Genomic DNA, 14,296 nt, shown 5'->3' on the forward strand with positions numbered 1-14,296 from the left:
TATTAAGAAATTTCTAAGTTTCTTCCTTAGTTTATAGAAGGAATACCAAATTGTCGAATGATTCTGTAAAAGGGTATGTAGATTTACATTGGGATTTCGTTTAGTTTTCTCTAAAATTTCCATTAAATATTGCAATATTTATTTAAAAGTATAGTGCATGTAAAACAATTAACTTTAAAAAATACTCAATTTTCTTAATTAACAGTTAAATATTAACCAAGGTTTAAATTTGTTGGTTCCCTTATTTTGGTTAGAAATATTGAAAGTTATCAAAATCTAATAACTGAATAATACGTTTGTTTCTTTAAGTATAAATCTCCATTGCTTATAATTCCATTTTTATTTTGATAGTTTTGATTTTTATTTTGACGAAAACGGGAACTAACATTTGAGAAGACGAAAATGGTCAATTTGAGTCTTCACTTTGAAATTAAAAAAACATAAATGGCTCGTAAAATTATTCCATTAAACATTCTCTGTATTATAAATTTTTGAAATATTTAAATTGTCTGTTATTTCTGATTTAAATTTTACTCGGAATGAAAACAAAGAAATGTAGCACTCACTTATCGGCTTCCATTAGTAAATTCTCGAGTTTATGATTGTAGTCGTCACCAGCTTCTTCTGGAAGTAAAGGAATTTCATTGTTAATGCGTTGTCTGTGGAATATTTAACCAATTTTAAAATAAGAAAATAAAAGTATTATTTAACGTCTAAAGTTATTTACATATTAAAGCGATTATTAAATTGTGTTATAAACGTATTGCTCTTATATGATCTATAATTCTATAATTTCATAAAAAAAACACTTACGGAGAAAACTCATAGATTAGTTTAATTAACAGATTAGTGAAATTTATTCGACTGCACATACGCTAATAGTATAAACAAAAATGCATAGAAGACGTCCTAAATAACTAATACGTACCCCGCATTATTTGATTTAATTCTAAGACGTAATTTTTGTAAAAAACGGTATTACAAAATGAGCAATTCGATTAATTTCCCAGATTTATTTAAAGTTGTTTAATTCTATCAACATTTAGTTGATTGATTCGGGAATTAAAAGTATTTTGTACTTTTATTTTACAGGTAAATTGTATCCGGTCAAATGACTGTAGATTAGGCAATATTATTGTTGTTCAGGTAAATTTTGCAGATTGGTTTCCTTTTTTTTAATTTTAAGGTGGTATAATTTTAGAGGCACAACTGTTATTATAAGATAGGATACAAAACAGGATAACCCTCAATCCAATTTTCGAAATTTAGTTTGCTCTTTGGATTAAAAATATCTGACAATATTGGTAATTTTAATGCTTATATTCAATTTTAAGTATGCATGAGTATGTTTGTGCTAATGTGAAAACTAAATGTAAATATTGCATCAATGGATGTACATTTAATTCTTCTATAGATTCTGATGTAAACAATACTCTGGGCTAGTGTAAACTAAGTAATAAAAATAAAAATTTGCAACGATTACCGGTACACTATAAAATAAATTTTAATAAATTAATTAAGAAATTAGTTAATTAAAATAAATTAGACTTTGTGAAGCCGGAACATGTAACGCGATTTAAATTTATTTATTTAATTTTATTTAAGTGTACCGGTAATCGTTGTAAATAGCTTTTAAAAAATAACAAAAACCTATTTTTATATTTCTTATCTACAAAATAGATGACTTTATAGCTTCTTCATGAGTAGTTTTTATTAAAACCAAAGTGAAGGATACTTTTGCATCAACATAATAAGAGACGTCTATATCATTTTATTAGATCAAAGGGTAGTATATTTTCTTATCTATCGTTAAACATATTTGGTTAATTCCGTAAGCAAAATTGGATTTATCAAAACAACACATTATCGGTACCAATAGTTTATTTGTATATAATCCTTAATCCTATTTTTAAATCAAGACTCAATTGTCCGTGAGTTATCTAAGTTAAAACGACCTTTCCCAATTACAGGAAAAACTTTATTTAGATTTAAACTCATTTTAAACCCAACTTTTGGTTCTTTTTCGTTTGGAAAATAATAAATCCTTTTCAAATTTGAATATGAAAAGGGCAAAGGCCTAATTTGCATGTATAATTTCGTGATTTAGCGCCTTTCCGCTCTATCACCGAGATTTGTTGAAAAATTAAAGCGAGGAAGAAAATTTAAAATCCCAGAGCAACGGTAGGCGGCGCTGTGTTTTAAATAAATGCACGGAGGTCTTCAACAGGAGGTGCTCTCGAATCTGTTTTCTCTTTTTGACTCGTTAAGCCACTTTGCTAATTAGATCATTAACGGGCGCGAAATGCACCTGGGATCTCGTCTATGTCTCTCATTCGCGCGTAGGTGGCTCAACGAAGGTTTAGTCACTCAAAACAGCGGCCATTTCCATTTAGCGGAATTATACGAAATTGATATAAAATCTTCCACTTTTTACAGAATCTTAACCGCGCTTAGTTTAAGAATTGCTGGCTTATACTTTAATTTAAGAATTTATTTTTCTATAAATTTTAGCATGCCGTTATTTTAGTAACATTGGAGTTATTTCAAAATAAACACATATAAACGTTCAAATACATGTACATTTTTAAAATATTAAAAAATTTGAAACTATAAAGGCACTATTTCAAAATATTTAAAAAGTTTGAAATGCTTCTTCAAAAACTCGCCAAGTGTATACGTTTTACTGGATTTGATTCTAAGGTTTTACATTGCATTTTAGAAAGATTTTACTTTAAATTAGATTTTTTGATTTTCAATGTGTTTTGGTAAATATTTAGGTTGTACATTATTTTCAAAAGGTAAAAAAAGAGGGTTTTACCAAAAATTAAATAAGGTTAATAGAAGTTATGTGTATCAAGTAGAGACCTGGTGTAGTTTTTTAGATCTCGATTTTTTGTGCTTAGACCAAAGTTGTATACTGTAAGAATCTAGCTAGACGTTATTTAGTACCTTACTTTATAATTTTATAGATTTTTATTAAAATCTTAAAGAAGTCCATAAAAAGTCTTAGGATTTCTATGTCATATAAGTATTTTTATAGAAAAAATTATTAAAATCAATTCAGTTGTAGAAAAATGTTTTGAGATTCTCTAGAAATGTGGGTCTTTTTAGTACAGGTATCATTATTCTTTAGAAATATTTGGTTAAGAATAATCGACGTTTAAGATTTAAAAAATATATCTAATTAAACCATTTCGCAATTAACTCTTCACATTGTGGGAAAAGTGGATCCAATTTCATTAATCATACTTAAAATGCTACCATAACAAATAGTTTTTGTCACAAAACACTTCAATGTCTAATTAGCATCAGGCTTTTTTTAAAAGTTCATGCTATGACAACGAATCGGATACGAGAGAAAAACGTGAATTCAAGAAAACACTGAAAACACAGAAATTAACGAAGTACTGAAGGGAAACACCGAAATACGATCTCAAACTAACCTTCAAGTGTGCTTGAAGTGTTTTGCGATTTGAGCGAGTTCTTCGTTTTTCCTATGGCAAATAAAATATATTTTGAAACGATTTCATGTAGTCTCTAATTTATCGTTATTAATAATTATTTCTTAAGTTCAATCAATCTTAAATCGATTGTCTTCAAAAACTATTTCGTATTATCAGAACTATAGGAAGTTCTATTGAGAGGATGGTAACCATTAATGTCAATAAACTATAAAATGTATTTAAAATTAAACTTTAATTTTAATTATATAATTTACTTATTTATTAGACATTTTCTAAAACCAATTTTTAATTTCGAAATTGTTTTTCTTTTCTTAATATATTTTGTGTTTGACCAAAATTAAAGCTTTGGTCCCATTCGACCGAAATCCCATTCGTTCGAAAACGATTTAACATTGAGTCCCAATCGATCGAAAATAACCCAATTTTGCGCGTTTATATTATTTTTTATAGTACATCAAATTTCGTCACGTTAGCCTTACTCGACGCAATTGCTACAAACTTAACCATTCACATTAAAAAATGAAATTGTTCGAATTATTGTATTCTTGATATAAATAAAAAGTTCAAAGCATAAATATATTTATAAAAGCGCACCACCCTAGGGAAGTGAGAGACTAACCTAACCTAACCTTACCGTTAGTACACCTGTCGCAATTTTGTTTAGGTATAACGTTTTTTGCGTACCCTGTTATATCTCGGGGCAAAAGTTAAAAAAAAAACACAAAACAAAAGGTCCGAATGAACCGAATCCGCCTTTTGGGCTATATTTCGGAAACATATTGAATTCGGTCGAATGGGATTTCGATCGAATGGGAATATACCAAATTACAACTTGAGAAAAATGATATTTCATTCTCAAACATACATGTAGAATTATAAATAGAAATAAACTGTTTCCATAAAAATATTTTGTATATATACATATTATAGGCAGTTTATAGTACTAAAGAACCCAAAACGATCTACAAAATCTGCATTGACTAAATTTCTCAATTTTCTATAGACATTTGAGAAACGAATAAGACTTATTCATTTATAAAGCACGTAAAGTCAATAGAAAACGTTTAAGTTTATATAGAAAACTATAAAATTAAATAGAAACTATATACTAAATGTTCTTTTTCTGTAAGAGATAGCTGATTTATATATGTTCTCGTTACCTTTGAGCATTGAGCATATACGACGCTTGGACTATAGCTATATAGAACGGAACTGTTTAGCATGCCATTGAGCCATTAGATCGTCTCGTAAAAATTGAACGAGGCTTGGAGAATAATTGGAGGTTCGTGCGCGCACAGGAATCGTCCATTGTTAATGGCTTCAATCTACATCGCGCAAGCCTGGCTCGTAAAATTTAATAAGATGCTTTAGAGAACGGGCAAATTCCTGTTAAATACATGATGAGAATCGCTCCTAGATATATACATTATACATTTAATTAACACGAAACCGGCTCCGAGTTTAAATTAATGATAGATACGTCGTTGTCTTTAGAATACCCTCTAAACGCTCGCAAATGGCTACGATCTTTGACTTTATTCTGTTGCTTTCGTTCCGAGTTTTATGACGTTATTGTGTCGTGGAATTCTTGATATTTGCTTTAAAAGTCTTAAAGGGCAATATCTTTCAATAAGCCAATACCAGCCTAAATTGGTGAATAGCGTTGCCCCCTCCCTCGATTCATTGCGGTACTATTAATTGGCAAAGTTCTCTGGAATGTAAAAACTGCTAAATTCGGATTCCTCAACAATACAGATAGCGGTGATTACAAAATTTTCCCTCTTATGACAAAAGTTTACAGTAGGTGGAATCTCAAGTATTCGTCCCTTTAGTAGCTTATTAATGATATTTTTGGAATGTTATTTCAACACTTTTTTATTACTGAACCTTATTTTAAATTTCATTATCGGTTCTGTACATAATTCGACATTTTTCAAATGATTGGTTTACACTTCACGGACTAAAAATTGTCATTTAATCTGCTTTTAAAAAAGGTAATAATATAATATAGTTATTTGATAACGACTCAGATGGTATTATGAAGAATAAAACCTAAACTCTTCTTTCAGGCTAAAAATTCTGAAGACTTACGCTTAAATTCCATTCAATTATTAGGGAAAATCTATTTCGTTCATATAAGATAAACAAATAGAGTTAGACGAGGTGGCATTGTTTTAACGCGATAAACTAGAAGTGGTAGAAATAAATTAAATTACAAGACCTCTAAATGTTAATGCATAACCATATAGAGAGAATAACACTAGTAATAATCATTAAATTAAAGAAATTGATTAAGTTCGAACTTGATTATAAACCAATAACATACCGAATTTTTCAGGCTTACATATTTGGTTTAGTTTATCATTCAATCAATATTCATGTTAACACCGTAATTTTTTTCTGCCTTATTCATAGGAATGTGGTAAATCAGATTTGTTTAAAAAGCTATACACAAAATTGGGCAAATTTAACTTTGATAAAAATTTGGATCCCAAATGAATTATGTTGGATCACATAATAACAATATATAAAATTCACCACTTTTCCAATACAATCAAAGATTAATCCAAACAGAATAAAGTGTTTTAATCCAACGTTTTCGTACACACTAAAAAAGGTTGGGTTAAATATTTTGGGTAAAATGTATTTCGACCCAATTTGAGTTAATTTTAACCCATTTTAGGTTGTTCTAAAACTTTTGGGTTATTTTGTAAAGGGTTATGTGTTTGCCTAATTTGAATTATTGCCCAACTTGGGTTAAATCACTTTAATGTACCCAAAAACTAGTAACGCTCCATAATGTCGGCTGCTAAACGTTCTGTTCGTTTGAATGTTGCGTTATTGTTGGTTCATTTAACGTTTACGCGCTAAATAGTCGAAACTAAAATCTTTTTGGCAAATGTCATTAACCTTTTTCTTAATTCAAGAAGGTTCCAGGAAAGTTTCTGATCAGAGGTAATTAAATGGCGATTTTAAATTATCCTTCTTAATTTAGTTTTATGCAGTATTAACTCTTAAAAATTTGCATTGCGTTTAATGCTAAAGTTGGTGCATTTCCTATACGTAAGGCTCAAAGCAGCCCACCACTGATTTTTGTAATTAGGCCTTGCTTTTTATTGTGTGAACATAATTTTATACTTCCCAACATTGGTAAAGTTTTAGTTAGGTCTAGTTGTGTTAAAACATAAGCTTATATGAATACAAAATGTGAAATGGTTCTTGGAATTAATGACAGCAATTGCTCTTAACTCAATGAATTTCATGCTATAAGCACTTTTTTAAACTTGGAATTGATAAACAAAGTTCTTGTCAGTGGAGAGTAACCTTTGATTGTTTGACATTTCATGCATTTGGCAAGATGAAAATTTCAGGGTAAGGCAAAACATATTTTTGTCTGGAAAGAAATATGGTTGTGGAATTGGTGGAATTTTGACCATAACTAGTTAATGTATAACATATTTCTGGAACTTAATAAACAATTAACACTTACGAGGAGACTACCCGAGGTGATAATCACCGATTTTGTTGAAACTAGGTGGGTATGTAGACCTTATGGTAACATGAAATTTAACCAAGGGAAAAGTTGCAATGCTTTTAACAACACAGTATGTATATTTTCTCATTGAAAATAACATGGGAATCTGAGCACTTCCAGTGAAAAATTTTAAAAAAATTTTAAATTTCAAAATAAAAATAAATTGATAAAAATTGACAAATGAAATTAATTTTATGATATTTTGATGAATTTTGGTCAATTTGATCAAAATATGTAAAAATTGATCAATTGTTATTTTCAATGGGACAATATACAGACTGTGTTGTCAAAAACATTTTCGGTTGCCATGGCAAAACTAATGCCCATTGTAACTTTTCCCTTGGTGAAATTTCATGTTACCATAAGGTCTACATACCCACCTACAGTAGTTTCAACAAAATCTGTGATTATCACCTCGGGTAGTCTCCTCGTTAGTTTAGAGAATCAGATAAATGTACCTATTTTTCAAAACATATTTGGGCTTTTTTATTGAAGCTATGGATAGGTTGAGAGGAATTGGTGGAATTTTGACCTTGACGAGTTAATACATAACAGATTTCTGGACAAATTATCCCTTATTTAAATTAGTGTGAAAGAAGATTTTCATTTGTAATATCTAAAAAGCTCTGTAGATGTAAAAAGATTGTATGAAATAAATTTGTCTTATAAAAAAACATTTTAAATGCTAATTTCTTTGTCTCAAAAATTATCCTTTGAAAGTATTAATATTAAAAAGGTAAACTTAGTTGAATCTTGCAAAGTGAAGACGGAATTAGTTAATAGAAATTTATAGGTTATTTAGCATTTCTTAAACCAGCAAAGTTTTAAAATTTTGAGAATTAAGCAAAATTTTAAGAATTACCCAGTTTTGTAGGTTTAATTTTTTTCTTAAATTATTAAAACTTAAATAAATTCTTGAGTTAAAATCTAAAATTTTACCCCTTTTCCAGGGTAAATGTTTTCAATTACTAAAATAATGGGTAAAAATCACTACCAAATAATTTGGTCTAAAAAATAGAGTTAACCTTTTTTGAGGTATTTGTGTGACCCCAATTTTTGGGTTATATTGTTTACTCAACCATTTAGGTAAAGGTTTTAAGTAACTCAATTTTTTGGGTTAAAATTATTACCAAATAATTTGGGTAAAAATAGCTAACCCTTTTTTGGGTATTAGGGTGACCCAATGTTTGGGTTTTATTTTGTACTCAATCATTTGGGTAAAGGTGGTTTAACCCATGGTTGGGTAAGTTTTCTTACTCAAATTGGGTTGTTTTATGTTTACCCATTTTTTTGGACTGGTGCAATACGGACCCAAATTTTGGGTAATTTTTGACTAAATTTGGGTAAAATTTGACCCAACCTTTTTTAGCGTGTAATTGAATTGTTTTGAGATAATTTCAAGCAACGTTTCTACTGCTTAATATTTTTGAGTCATGAACCTAAATTCACCAATCAAACATTTAATTTTCCTAATCATTTTTTCACATTACCAACTAGGTATTCCTGATATCCAAAAATACTACATATTTAAAATAGCAGCGTTCCAACCCTTTTCAAAATAGCCTACCAATAGCCAATCTCTCTAAAAACATGTTCCTAACCTTTAAAAGACTGAAGATCCCGCGGATAAAACCAATATATTTTTATTTTCCAACTGCGTCTTTCCAAGAATTTCATATACCGGCGATAGTGGAAAAAGTTCTAAAACAGTTTTCTCTATAAAAATTGTATTTTTTTACGAAAGAACATAAGGAAAGGGGTCCATGACCTTTAAATAACCTGCGCAAAATATGTCTTCTAGAAATCGATTTAGTATCTTTTACCCAGGTTATATAGAAAGTGCGAAACACACTTGCCAAAAAGTGTTGGTTGGTATTTGTACATGTACCCTGACCTTTCGTCAAAACACTTTGTAAGGAGTCATGTGACATAAGTGAGGCTAGAATGTAATAAGAAAAAATTCACCCTCGCAGACCATTCGTTCCGCGTTGAACTTTTTGGAGCGCTTTTCCATTACAAGTTGAGGTTTCGAAACGGAGCTATATTACTAGCTAGGCCTCGGTAAATACAAATGTAGTTAGGTACAATCAAATGGGCAATTACGAAAGTTATTTAGTAGGACTTGGTAAAGACCAAATAATGGATGGTTTCTACTCCCACAAAGACAAGGTCCATTGTTCAAGAACTAGGTTATTTTTCTATTCTAAGAAATGCAATTTTTCTAAATAAATACCCAATTAATTAATTTAAAACAATTCCCTCATACGTAAGGCACTGTTTAAGTTTTTATATAAAAATGTGTTTGAAACATTTCTTATCTGTACCAATTCACATAGACAATTTACCATCAAATTTTACATATTCTATTGATAATCTCTATTGCTTTTGATTTTTAGATAAAATTGAAACTTTTTTTTACGACCGTTCAACAAGAATCTGATGTTTAAAGATACAGAAAACTTGTTTTTTAGGCTTGATAAACTTGTTGAATTTCTGATAATATTTCTTTTTATGAAAGGAATGATGAAATGTGGGTCGTGGGATGAAGCTTTCAATGGAAATGGACTTCATCGATTTTCTCGACTAAAAAGAGCCTGCTCTGCAAGAACGTTCCATATTATCTTCCTTTTTGTATCAAGTTATTATGTGACCGTTCATTGGGAAATTAATTCTAAGCCTACTTATCGCTAAAAGAACTATAAACGAAAGTAAATTGAAAGGCCCATATTTTGGTTTGACCTTTACGAGAATTATCTACCATTTCGTTATAACGAACTATTAATTTCAACAAATAAAGAATATAATCTGTATAAATCTAGCAAACGGAGTTTTGCACAAAAGAGGGAACATTAAAAACGATCTAACCACATTGTAATGGTATTTGTTATTATTAAAAAATAATAATTTCCCTGATAAAATTTTATAAAATGTTTTGGCAAGGATGTGTTCAGGATCTATTTTTAGCAAATGTCAAACTTGGCTTTGAAAACGTCGATTTCGATGATCAAAATATATATTATGGGGGCATGGCTATGAAATGCAGGGGAACTGCTTTCACCATCATGTTTCAAACTTATAAACCTTTAGTTAAGCTGGCGAAATTGAAATGTCAACGAATTTGAGTTCCAAAATTGTTATAGCTTTATGCAGGCTCTCCTGTGTTTTCAAACCCCAGAATCCTACGCCAGTTTTGAACCCCAGAATCCTACGCCAGTTTCGAGCCCCAGAATCCTACGCCTGTTTCGAGCCCCAGAATCTTACGCCAGTTTCGAGCCCCAGAACCCTACGCCAGTTTCGAGCCCCAGAATCCTACGCCAGTTTTGAGCTCCGGAATCCTACGCCAGTTTTGAGCCCAGAATCCTACGTCAGTTTTGAACCCCAGAATCCTACGCCAGTTTTGAACCCCAGAATCCTACGCCAGTTTTGAGCCCCAGAATCCTACGCCAGTTTTGAACCCCAGAATCCTACGACAGTTTCGAACCCCAGAATCCTACGCCAGTTTCGAATCCCAGAATCCTACGCCAGTTTTGAGCCCCATAATCCTACGCCAGTTTTGAGCCCCAGAATCCTACGCCAGTTTTGAACCCCAGAAACCTACACCAGTTTTGAACCCCAGAATCCTACGCCAGGTTTTGAGCCCCAGAATCATACGCCAGTTTTGAGCCCCAGAATCCTACGCCAGTTTCGAACCCCAGAATCATACGCCAGTTTCGAATCCCAGAATCCTACGCCAGTTTTGAGCCCCAGAATCCTACGCCAGTTTTGAACCCCAGAATCCTACGCCAGTTTTAAACCCCAGAATCCTACGCCAGTTTTGAGCCCCAGAATCCTACGCCAGTTTTGAACCCCAGAATCCTACGCCAGTTTTGATTTTCCTTCCCTTCTCGGCTTTAATTTGGAGGGGTAAGCTTTGCCCCGAATAAAAGACCCAGAGCTACTTCCACGCTGTTCACAACGTTCAAATTCCTAAATACGGAAAAGTATTATCATATTGTTGATGAAACGGGATAAGATTTCAAACTTGAAAATGATAACATTTAGAATTTTAACTTGGGTACACTTGTTTTAGTAAAGATTTAAAAAATATGGTAATCAAAAAATGGTAAAATTCAGTTCTAATTTTTAAAATAATAACGCAAATTAAAAACTAAAATTAAGTAGTATTTAAAATAAAAATTTGGTTTAAATTTAGCACTAAATTTAGAAAAAAGTCATTGGTAAATTAAAATGTTGATTAAATAAAGTGATAATTTAAAAATAAATTAAATGTATCGGCAAGTGAAGAAATAGAAATATCAGTGGAAATTAAGAAGAAAAAAAGAAGAAAAAATGTAATCGAATTTTGTGATAATTGGTTTGAGATTCAGTGTATGAAATCATTTAAAGGGATTCCGTTGTAAACCAATGGTTTTTTTATAAATTCCAACTAAATAATTGTAATAATAAATTTGAAACATGTATTTTATAATATTTAAAGCGTTTTATATGATGTTAGATAATAAAAAAAACCTTTAATAACCTAATATATAAATCCTATCTATGAAAATACGAACTAATATAAGGTGAACGAATATTAAAATATGGTAACCATAGCGATATAAACAGTTACATTTTGTGTAATAATTGTTTTGTTTACACGGAAGTACAATAATGAAACCAGCCATATAAAACACAAAATGTTTTACCGCGAATATATACGAAAAAGCCGAGCTGCAATATTTATCATGGGTGAAATAAAATAAATGATGTGTAACAACGTTGGGTCCATAAAATATTCCGTATACCTACGTATAACAAACTCACACATAACGGCCAACTTTATCGAGGAAGTTTCATAAAGACACGACCAAGCAAAAAAGAGAAAAAATATTTCGGCGGAAAACCAGGGATACTTAAAGAGTGTCGTCTTTATTCTGGAGATAAAGAATTGACGTTCAGAACATTCATCTAAGCCGCTCAGTCCTGGTGTCCTGGGTCCTCAAAGCCTACTATTTACCATTGGACTTAACATATTATCGTCGCTTTCAAAATAAGTTCGGCTCAACTTAGAGAGGAAAGCTTGGCCGTGAATGATAAGTGAGTTGAATTATAAGTTTATAAACGGCGGAATTGAGACGAAAATCAAGAAAGTAAAGGATCAAGGCTTAGGCGGTTACAATTACAGGTACGCGGAAACCGACTAGACGAAAAACTAGGCTTGGGTTTTATTGATCGTGAATATTTATGAGTTGGCGAAAGAAAAGCCTTCTTAAGAATTACTGATTAGCTTCAGAGCCAAAGGACCGTAACTTGGAATACGTCCAAAAGTAAAAATTTTGTAAATAAAATAAATAACAACAGTTGAATTGAAATTACATTAGAAATGCCTGAAAATAGAATTAATGATCTCTTAAAATCTTATGTCTTTACTAAAAGGTAGTATATGGCTTAGCCCACTACTGCAGACCATATTAATGAAATGTTGTAATTAAGCTATTCATTTAGTTGGCACTCGTTGTTTAAAACTGACTTTGAATTTTTTAGATTTTTCTATCAAATTTTCTAATTGACATTAAAAAAGTGTGAAGCAATTTCAGAGTCAGTGTTAGATTTTAGTGAGGAACAGTGAGTTCAATCAAAATTTTCTATATAGAAAATTCAATTTGACAAAGACCGAACACGTTCTTTTATTTCTGTTATTTAAAATAATGATAATTTTTCTCAAGCTTAATTAAGTGATTCTACGTTAATTGTAAATTATTTAAATTTTTAAGTGTAAATGTATACTCTAGAATAAGCGAATCAGCAACGCCAATTTCTAATTAATCTATAACAGTTAAATTAAATTAAATGAGATTTCAGTATATAAAGTGGTTTTCGATCAAATGGGATTCGCTGAAGTTGTTGTCGATCAAATGGGATTCAATGATGAGGTTTCGATAAAATGGGATTCAATGAAGTTGTTTCGATCAAATGGGATTCGTTGAAGTCATTTTCGATTAAATGGGATTCAATTAAGTTGTTTTCGATCAAATGGGATTCGTTGAAGTCATTTTCGATTAAATGGGATTCAATGAAGTTGTTTTCGATCAAATGGGATTCAATGAAGTTGTTTTCGATCAAATGGGATTCGTTGAAGTCATTTTCCTTCAAATGGGATTCAATGAAGTTGTTTTCGATCAAATGGGATTCAATGAAGTTGTTTTCGATCAAATGGGATTCAATGAAGTTGTTTTCGATCAAATGGGATTCGTTGAAGTCATTTTCCTTCAAATGGGATTCAATGAAGTTGTTTTCGATCAAATGGGATTCAATGAAGTTGTTTTCGATCAAATGGGATTCAATGAAGTTGTTTTCGATCAAATAGGATTCGTTGAAGTCATTTTCGTTCAAATGGGATTCAATGAAGTGGTTTTCGATCAAATGGGATTCGTTGAAGTCATTTTCATTCAAATGGGATTCAATTATGAGGTTTTCGATAAAATGGGATTCGTTGAAGTCATATTCGATCAAATGGGATTCAATGAAGTTGTTTTCGATCAAATGGGATTCGTTGAAGTCATTTTCCTTCAAATGGGATTCACTGAAGTTGATTTTCGATCAGATGGCATTCGATCAAAAGAGATTCAGTGAATTGCGATTCGGTAAATAGAGAATATAATAACTTCCCTCGGTTCGTTGAGAATTCGATCCAAAGGTATAAGTCTAATGGTAACGATGAAAATATTCTTTAATTTCTGGTGTATGCTTCTTTTCGGGATACGCGAATTTTGCTTTAAGGAAGACGGGATAGCGAAGAGCCTTAGAACTAAAATTACGGTGGAGAGTCTCATTGCAAATAAGTCCTAGCTTATACGAGGCGCAGACTCAGTAGGGGTTTTTGCGTCAAAATGGCCCCCGAAGAAGGCAATCTTATTACTCACGAGACGCTGCCTCGCGTTTAATCGGACGACTAATCCTTTCAAAATGGAAGCGCCCGGCTAACAGCTAGGCTTAATCTCTAATCCTTTTTTCTAAGCCCTGATTCTTCAGAACGAGGTACCCTACGAAACTTTGCATTCTATTAGACAGATTTTTACGCTTCGATTGGCGTTTTATAGCGAATAGAAAATCAGCCATGTTCGGTGTTTGATAAAATGTGGGAAGCAAATACGCAAGATTAAATAACATTTTTTTTTGGACAACCCAAATTTATTTCGGTGTGTTTTCAATTAAGAACTTCTCGCCATTAATAATCCTTCCTTTTTCAATCATGGCGTGATGTTAACTTCGCTTTAAGCAAAAGTAATTTGAAAATTAAGCCTTATTAATCTATAAG

The 14,296-nt window shown here is 31.3% G+C and overlaps 1 protein-coding gene across 4 annotated transcripts in view; it reads right to left on the bottom strand.

Annotated features, from left to right (window-relative positions):
* LOC149956643 (xibalbin-1-like) overlaps window positions 1-14,296 on the bottom strand; it is a 63,519-nt gene that overhangs the window by 7,977 nt on the left and 41,246 nt on the right. The window contains exons 3-4 of one of the 4 annotated variants that reach the window (XM_090165495.1): window positions 3,444-3,494; window positions 567-621 (exon numbers count right to left, since the gene is read on the bottom strand). In XM_090165495.1, the coding sequence (XP_090021621.1) occupies window positions 567-621; window positions 3,444-3,494 (106 nt within the window). Of the gene's footprint in view, window positions 1-566; window positions 625-3,443; window positions 3,495-14,296 lie in introns of all 4 variants that reach the window. The other 3 variants (XM_090165494.1, XM_090165497.1, XM_090165496.1) reach the window with 3 other exon arrangements.

This window comes from Leiobunum rupestre, chromosome 2 (genome assembly GCF_980474605.1).
Source record: "Leiobunum rupestre chromosome 2, qqLeiRupe1.1.hap1, whole genome shotgun sequence".
In the NCBI taxonomy this organism is placed as follows: Eukaryota; Metazoa; Arthropoda; class Arachnida; order Opiliones; family Sclerosomatidae; genus Leiobunum; species Leiobunum rupestre.